Genomic DNA, 8823 nt, shown 5'->3' on the forward strand with positions numbered 1-8823 from the left:
AATAAATTTAAATTATCAAATTCAATAACTAATTAAACAACTAAAAATTTTAAATAATCAAACAAACTTAAATTGAGAGTTTGATAATATCTAAACGAATCAAGCTCGAACTAAACTTGAATTGAGAGTTTGATAACATATAAACGAATCAATCTCAAGTCAAGTTTCGAACAAGTTCAAACTTATAAAATATAAATCAAGTCAAGATTGAATACTCATTTCAAAAGTTTGGTTCATTTTAAGTTCGGCTCGGCTCAACTTAATTACCTTATCAAATAAATTTAAATATCCTAAAATTCGGCTCAACTCGACTTATTTGCAACCCTCTATGTTGGTGTTGGCAATCACACGAAAGTAAAGACTTTGTCCCAGTGTACAAGCATGCATGCTCCAGGTTCTGCAACAACAATTCATTCCTTGGTCATTGCTTATATTGATTATGTATTCTTGGACTATTATAACTATTAAATAGGGAACATTGACAATTTAAACACTTTTAGTTTGTCTTAATAAAATATTAATTAAATGTTAAATATTGTGTTCAATATCATAAAATTAGATCTTAGAACACAAACCTACCAAAAAGTGATTGGTCATCAAAAGCAGCTTTGTAAAAGGCACTACCAAACCCTAGCTACCTTGCAAGATATGTAGCACGTGAATCAACCATAGCATTTAATTGAGTGCTACGTCCCACATACTCCATGATCGCCGTGTATAGGCTGTCAAATAATGATACCTGCTATGCTTTTTGACTTGTGAAGTTGACTTCTTAAAGAAGGGATTGCGACCCAGAGAAATTTAAGTAGCCAACTGCATTAAGTAGTATAGCATAGTTCTCGACTAAAATTAACCAGTTGAAAAAAAGTTTTTATCAAGTACTTTACCACCTAATCCAAGGTTAACAGATTATGACATCACTAACGAAGAAAAAAGAACTGCTATTGATTGCGAGGATACAAATTCTTTCTTAATTTCGATAATTTCAGTTAAAGGGCTGAACACAGCATTGCAGGCAACATGTAGTTAATGAATTTTGTTATGACCCGTTGGCCGGTAGAAGGGGAGTAAATTACTTATAAGGGGAGTAAATTACTTATAAGAAAAATAAATTTCTTTCTCGATCCTTTGATTAGTCGCATAATAACAATAATAAAAGAAATAATAACTTAAAAAGAGTAGATAAAAGTCAGAATTTTAATTAGTTACAACCTACATGGTTGTTAATCCAAGACGTTGAAAAGCTTACTAAAAGGTCTCATTCGTTGAAGGCGGAGAAGTCTTTTTACATACGTTAATAGCTCAGAAATGACTAGAAAAGTTAATATAGAAGTTGTTCAATATTTCCTAGGTCCGGAGAATTTTTTATAGTCCTTGGAAAATCTTATCCGAAACTGAAAGACGCATCCAACAAGATGAAAGACGCCTTTAGCGAGTCAAGCGAAGATAAGGTTCTATCTTCGCTAACGGTTACATTTTGCCCAGTCTAAGACACCTTCCATGGGTGGTTGAAAGCGCCTTCCATAGAAAGACACGGAGGCGCCTCCAACCAAATTAAAGGCGCCTCCAACAGTTCCGCAACTCCCCGTTGACTCTTCCGCTGCTCCGATCACCTGGGTGATTTCATCCATCCGGAATTGAGCTCATCCGGACTCATCTTCCGGCCTTCTCCTCGAGCAGACTTCCTCTCTAGCTTCTCGTCCCTCGAGTGTCCCGCACGTCCTTCTCGTCTACCGATGTACTCTTCCGTAGCACCTCGTCCCTCGGATGCACCGAGTCCGTCGACTCCTTTCTCGTGTCATCCTTCTCACTAACTGCGTCTTTCGCTCGACTTCTTGTGTTCCTAAGCTTCTACATACTTAGACACAATGATCAAACACACACAGAATCTAACTTAACTTGATTGATTATATTAAAACTATAACGAGATAATTATAAATTTTTCGAAATAAAAGAGTAAATTATGCTATACCATGTTCAGTGGCGGATTTAGAGGGGAAAGGGGGTGTGCTTGAGCACCCCCTTGCTCTCGGAAAATTCCATCAGTATGTTGTAGTCCGAGAGGCAGCGAGAAGAAAGACAAGCTCCGACTCCCTTCTTTGAGCACCCTCTTCCTTTTTTTGTTTGGATCCTCCATTGACCATGTTCTTGGGTGCAACTGCAACAACTTCTGCAGGTCGACCTGCCCCAATGCTCGCAGCGCATCCACCATTGCAGTGCATATATTTCTGCAAACTGGTTAACTAGCAACTTACTGAGAAACACATGGCAATTTGATCATGATTGTTTAACTATAGTTGCATTACATTTTTCGGCAAAAAAGGAATTAAGAAACAAACTGTGATAATTCATGATGTACGATATTACACCCAAGAATGTGTTGGTACTGGGAGTACCAATTAATTAAATTTGATTTTGATAATGATAAAAAATTTAAAGTTAAGTTGTATTGTGATGTAACAAGTTTACCTAAATATACAGGCACAATCTAGTTGAGGCTAGGTAACGAAGTCCTAGTCAAGAGATTGGGCAAGAAGTCTTGGTGGCACGAAATCCTGGTTGAGAGAATTAAGCACGAAGTCTTGGTCAAAAGATTTGGTATGAAATCCTGGTCGAAAGGATTGGGCACGAAGTCCTGGTAGGATGGACTGGGCAGAAGACTTTGTAGTTCGAGGACATCGGGCGAAAGTCCTTGGGGTCGCGAACACTATGCGGAAGTCTAGGTAGGTGGAGGATCGAGCGTCTAACGAAAGTCTCGGAGGTCAAGGTTAAATGCTACACAAAAGTCCAAACGGGTGTTTGGCAAAAGGAAACTCTCTGGTGAGGGCGCGTTCCCCATTGAGGAAACAATAGACATCGATTCGACCTAAGATTTCATTGGAAATCTAAAAGTCAGAACCGGACAATCTTGAAACTCCGGGTAAGTTTTGATGTGATCAACCGGATTAAGTTAGGTCCTATTATATTTGATCCTTGTGTTTAAGTGCGCAGAAACTTAGGAACACAAAAGGTCGAGCTAAAGACACAGTTAGCGAGAAAGGTGGCACGGGAAGCGAGTTGACGGACTCAGTGCATTCGAGGGACAAGGTGCTCCGGAAAAGTACACCAGCGGACGGGAAGGACTCGTGCGGCGCTTCCAAGGGACGAGAAGCCGAAGCGGAAGACTGATCGAGAAAAGAAGGTCGGAGATGTGTTCGGGTGAGCCCAATACCGGATGTCCGATCAATCACTCAAGCGTGGAGCATTAGTCGGACAAGTCAACCAGGCGCCTGGACCAAATCCTAAGCGCTTGAACTGATATGGTGCAGAAGAGGTGCCCCCGCGTAGTCGTTGCAGCGTGGATAGATTTAGGATCCACGTCAACAGCAATCTAGGGGCCCAGACCGATCCAGGCGCCCAGGAATGAATAAGCTACTTATCACTTAGCCGTTATAAAACGGATTGAGGTGACCAGCTAAGGCACCCGGACCGGGTCCGAGCGCCCGGGATGCGCCACGTCAGCAAACGATCACTTTGGCCAGTAAAGTTATAAAAGGAGGCTTGGGACTCGAGATTCTACACAACACTTGAATACGAACATTGTACTATCAATTTCTTAGTCCGTAGTTTCTTTTCTGAGCTTTTAATGTCTATAAGAGGTTACTCCGCCTTCATCGAAAGAGTCGTTTAGTGAGCTTACTTTGCCTTGGATTAGCAACGTCTCTAGTTGTAAACCAAGTAACTTTTCTACCTCTTATTCTTTAATTTATATTAATTTTTCTAACTACTTTAACTTGTGTTTGTCTTTCCTAAACAAGCAAGCAAAAAAAAGTGTTAAATTTTTAATAGGACAATTCACCCTATCTTGTCGGTCACATCGGGACCAACATGTCAAAATACTATATTTTGATTGTGTTAACTCTGTTTTACAAGGTATTTTTTTGTATTTGGACTAACATATTTTGCAGGAGCAAAAATGCATAAGTTAGCATCGGATGAACAGTGCTCGAAGCACCTCAAAGTTGTACGAAAGCGCCTCGGAGCTGGGCGAAGGCGCCCCCGAGTGGATGAATTTTGAGGATAAAGTTCTCGCTGTAGGGAGGCGCCCTAGAGCGCATGGAAGGCGCCTTGGAGCGCAGCGGAGGCGCTTGGAAGGCACCCTCAGGTAGATAAAGGTCGCAGTTCACACAACTTTTCATGACCGAAGCTTAATTGCATGTTTGGGAGGAGGTGAGGGAAGGAGAGGAAAGGGTAAAGAAGGAGAAGAAAAATTTAAAATCTTGTTTGGGAGGAAGTGAGCTATGGAAAGGAAAAGTAAGGAAGGGTAAGCTTTAACCTTCCTTACCCATGAAACGAAAGAATTTTTTACACCCCGATTTGGGGTATAAGGAAGGGTAAGGGGAATTAAAAAAATTTATGTTCTAATTTTATTCCTGTTTATTAAATTAATTTTTAAAAAAATCATTATTTTAGATATTCTTTACATCGCGATGAAAAACACTCACACCACTTGACTCCCACCGCCCGACGGTCGCACTTCGTCGATGCCGACGCTGACGCCGACTTTGATGCCGATGCCGACTTTGACGCCAATTTCGATGCCAACTTCGATGCCGATGTCGATGCCGATGCCGACGCCAATTTCGATGCCAACTTTAACAAATAAGCTACAAATGTTTGAATACGTAAGTCTTAACCAATAAATGTATGCAAGATGCACTATGTTCTTGAATGCACAAGTCTTTAATAAAAATGAGGGTAATTTTATAACTTTATATATTTAACCTTCATTACCCTCACTTTCCTCCCAAACATGGTAATACATGTTACATTAATAAACCTTCCCTCCCTCCCAAAGAATAAGAATATAAATACTTTATTTCCCCTCCCTTTCCCTCCTTTCCCCTCCTTTCCCCTTCCATTAATGAACCTTCGTCCACCTCATCTAAACAGAGGGTAAGGGATCAGATTTATATCTAGAGGCGCCTCGGAAAAGGCCGTAGGCACCTTCAATGCTCCATAAAAGTCCTATTCGAACAACCCTCTCTACAGAACTTCAATACAAGTGACAACAACTCTCTACATCTTCTATTCTTGCGCGCTGCTCCGAAAAGCTCTCCACAATGCCTAAACGTTGCCGCGACGGCAACTACGCACGAGCTTCCATTTCAAAATCATCGGTATAATTAATTTTAGTTTACTTGTACTTTTATTTCAAACTAATTGTGTAAACGCTCAAAATTTTAGTGAATTGCCCAAAGTAAACACTCAACAGTGTAGACCTTGGAGTAGGAGTCATCAAAAGCTCCGAACCAAGTAAAAGAAATTGTGTTAACATTAATTTTGTGTTTCTTATTTTCGCTGCGTACTCTCGACTGTTTTACGAAAATGTGAAAAAGCGATCCTACAGAATGTTCATACATGATGAATAGAAAGTACCAAGAACGCCAAGAGATCTAAAATGTAGTTATCAAATGCATCTAGAGACCATGAACTTTTTTGATAAGTGAATTTCTCTGCATCTAATCTACCTGATGGATCATTTTCAATCTGATGGTGGAGAAGGCCTGAAAACATTCACAAATTGGTGGTATTGGTAAAGACACCTATGAGCATGGAAGAATGTACCACCACATATATGCAACTGCCACATGTGCAGTTCATCAATAGAAATTATACTTGATTCCTCGTAATCAAAATATGCCTACATTGTTTTTTTATCGACTCCTATTCTCCTACAAGATTCAGTAGCTTTTGACATCATTAATACAATCGACACAGAAATAAGAATAGAAGATGTACAACGATATAATCAAGTTTATTAAAAGAAAATACTTACAAATCACATCTATTTAGCAGCAAAAGTCTGTTTGGAATACATGATTTTCCTCTCCAGCTGCAAACTGCATTACAAGATTCTCCAAGACTATTTCCAAATAAGATTTATGCATAACAAGTGTCATAACTAAATACCAAGCATACACAAAAACCAAGTACAACTACCTTCCGACAACAATGTCAATACCAGATAATCTTGCTTCAAAATTTGGCTTGTATTCCGAAATTTAAAGATAGCTCATAAATCAATATGTGAAAGCAATGATATCCTCAAAGCAAAATGCTCTTTGTTGCAATATGATGTAATTAACAGATGTTTATTACGGTAAAAGTTTAGCAGTACCTGAAAAATTTGATTGTAGTGAAAAACAATTGTGGAAATCACTTGCATAGGCTTTCTCTTGAACCTAATCAGAAACCTCACCGAATAAATATTATTAAACAAAGTCAAGAGTATTAATTAGCCTTCATCACTGAGTAATGGTTTTCTTGTGTGACATGGTACTAGCCACCAGGTTGTTCGTATGCGTTAATGCATAAGAACTGTTCTATGCAATCTGTAAATCTGCTTCATATCATGCCTGTGCTAGGCACTGAGCCAGCATGAGTAGATACTATAGCAGATATTTGATATGATAACATAACTTTCCAATGGAAAACCGACATAGGTAGCCCCAGTCATGCTAAACAAGAGTTGCAATTAGAAGAACATAATGTTTATACCCAAGATAAATGTTTTCCCTTCTATTTTTTATTTGGACAAAAATGAATTTGTCAAGGCACAAGATCTTATTTAAATGAACGTGTTATATGACAATAACCATTTCTAAATTCTACTTTTATAAGTTTCATTGTCAGAGAATGCCATAGTCACCAATGAAATTAGTAGAGATGATAAAAAAGAAGAAAGGTTGGCGTGACAGCATTACCACACTTGCAGAGTTATGACGACATCTTCTTCCAACACAGAATTCAAAAACACTAGAATAAGTTCCTAAAAGAGAGGAAGAACAAGAGAATGAATGAAGTAGTAAGAAATCTCTTCTCAACAAACTTAAATCTGTAACTTTACTTGCTGAGATTGGTCCAGCAATTTTCACCCTCAGAGCAAGATCTTTTTTGGTCTGTTAAGAAAGTGTGATGAATCAAAATTTCAAATTTAATAAAAGGTCAAAACAAATACAGAAGGGAGAAAAGTAACCCTGGATGGATCTAAGCAGCATGATACATATGAATTGCAACACTGTGAAACAAGGCTGCAGCCCCTGCAAATTGCATTATTGAGTTCAGCGTGTGATTTATTTTGAGAATAGGTGATCATAGAAATATAAATACAGTTTGAAGTTCGAAGAGAAAACTCACCGACAAGAAAATTGGTCCCCTTTAGCTGGACAGCATCGAGTCCATGAATCAACAGAAAGGGCAGTACATGCGTATCCTGCACGATTTTAATTAGAAAAAAGCAATCAATATCTCACTGAATCAGCAATGTTGAGTTTGAAACGCTTGAAAGAATGACATCTAAAGCTGAAAAGGATGAGGATCCGACACTAACATACCATAGACATGCAGCGACTCTAAGAAACCGGAACCATTTATTTAAAAAAAAAAAAAGAATAGAAAAAGTCACTCTTACCATTGTCATCTGATAATAAGTAGCGCCCCTGAAAACAGGATTCTCCATAATACCAATATCCTTCCTTGAATGAGTTTCAAACACAATCAGCATCTGGATTTCACACTTAATGCACTACAGCTAGGCAAATTAGGGAATTTTAGAGTAATCAAAAGTGTGATGGAATTTGACAACCGAAATTGTCCACTTTAGAGCCACAAATCTAGACAAGCTTTCCAATTCCTCCAGGTTCGGGTAGCATGACCTAGGCTATGAACATAAGCACAAAGTCACAAGTCACATCGAGAAAACCGGGCCACGGAGTAACAACACTCTTCATCAACCCTCTCGATTCATCTATATTGACTTTAATCTTATTCTCCTCAGTTTCTAACGCATTCGCTTCGCAACCTATAAAACTCTCAAGAATCTCACATGCCCTTCCTTCAAAAATAAAATAAAACAAAGATTCTCGTGTGCCCTAGCGAAATGACTAATAATCGATAAAACACACACACACAAAGCAATCAAATTTTACAACAATAACAGATTCCCAAGAGTTTTCTGGATCAATTGGATCGAATTCCCCCTGCAGTTAAAATTTTCAAATGAGAACAGAAACAGATAACAAGAGGGGCGATCAAGAGAAGCAGGCGTATGAGCAATTACCGAATCGCGTAGATTGAAGTGGGAAAGCTGACGGCTAGGAGGATCCAAAGGCTCGAGCAGAGCGCACAGGGAGCCAGATCACGGAAGCATTCCTCCATCTTGCCGGGACGAACTAATTAAGAAATGCTTTTGGCCGCGACTACAGCGAGTTCTTTTGTTTGCATGCACGTGGAAGTCACGTGTAAAATTGTGCGTTTAAAACTCAGAACGGCCTCCTCCGTTCCATCCTCTTCTTCTCGACTCCTCACGAAGAGAAAGCGGAATTAGGGTGGTTTTCACCATCGGCTCTCGTATTCCGGCGAACTTTCTGTCAGGTGACCTCTAAGGATTCTAGCGCCGATTTGCTGCGTCGGCGTCCAACCGATCATTGTGTGCTGCGAAGATTCATGGAGTATTTTGTTCCTTTATCTGAGATCCTCTTGCTGAGTTTCTTCAATAGGTTTAGAAATTTGATCTTTTGCCTTTGTTCCTAAGATTTGGGGCTCTATTTGATCTCCGTTCATACTGTCCCATTTGGATTTTAGTTGCTAAGATTTCTGATGTATTTTGGCAAATCTTTGGAAAGATCTGTTTCTATGATTAACAGTTTATTCTCTTGTTAACTGATACAGTGGGTTATGACAGTCTCAACGTGACAGTTAAAATCAAGAGCAGCAATCAACGTGTAATTTTCAATAGTATGTAGCTTTTCGCTAAATGGTAAGGCACTCGTGACGAGGACG

The 8823-nt window shown here is 39.2% G+C and overlaps 1 protein-coding gene across 1 annotated transcript; it reads right to left on the minus strand.

The window, feature by feature from the left end:
* Positions 1–4902: 4902 nt before the first annotated feature.
* On the minus strand, positions 4903–8199 carry LOC122019365. Its single transcript, XM_042576838.1, has 6 exons — positions 8102–8199; positions 7454–7530; positions 7180–7255; positions 7019–7082; positions 6890–6941; positions 4903–6811 (listed from the first exon to the last, which is right to left on the minus strand). The coding sequence occupies exons 1-6, from the start codon at positions 8197–8199 to the stop codon at positions 6672–6674; spliced, it is 507 nt and encodes a 168-aa protein (XP_042432772.1). The 3' UTR covers positions 4903–6671.
* Positions 8200–8823: the final 624 nt, after the last annotated feature.

Source organism: Zingiber officinale, chromosome 9A (genome assembly GCF_018446385.1).
Source record: "Zingiber officinale cultivar Zhangliang chromosome 9A, Zo_v1.1, whole genome shotgun sequence".
Taxonomy (NCBI): Eukaryota; Viridiplantae; Streptophyta; class Magnoliopsida; order Zingiberales; family Zingiberaceae; genus Zingiber; species Zingiber officinale.

Bases quoted from the DNA above. Each gene is read 5' to 3' on its own strand.
- LOC122019365 (XM_042576838.1), bottom strand. From the start codon at position 8,199: ATGGAGGAATGCTTCCGTGATCTGGCTCCCTGTGCGCTCTGCTCGAGC. The intron at 7,531-8,101 runs GTAATTGCTCAT...TGATTGTGTTTG, and splicing joins ACTTCAATCTACGCGATTCG to AAACTCATTCAAGGAAGGAT. The intron at 7,083-7,179 runs GTGAGTTTTCTC...TGCAATTTGCAG, and splicing joins GGGGACCAATTTTCTTGTCG to GGGCTGCAGCCTTGTTTCAC.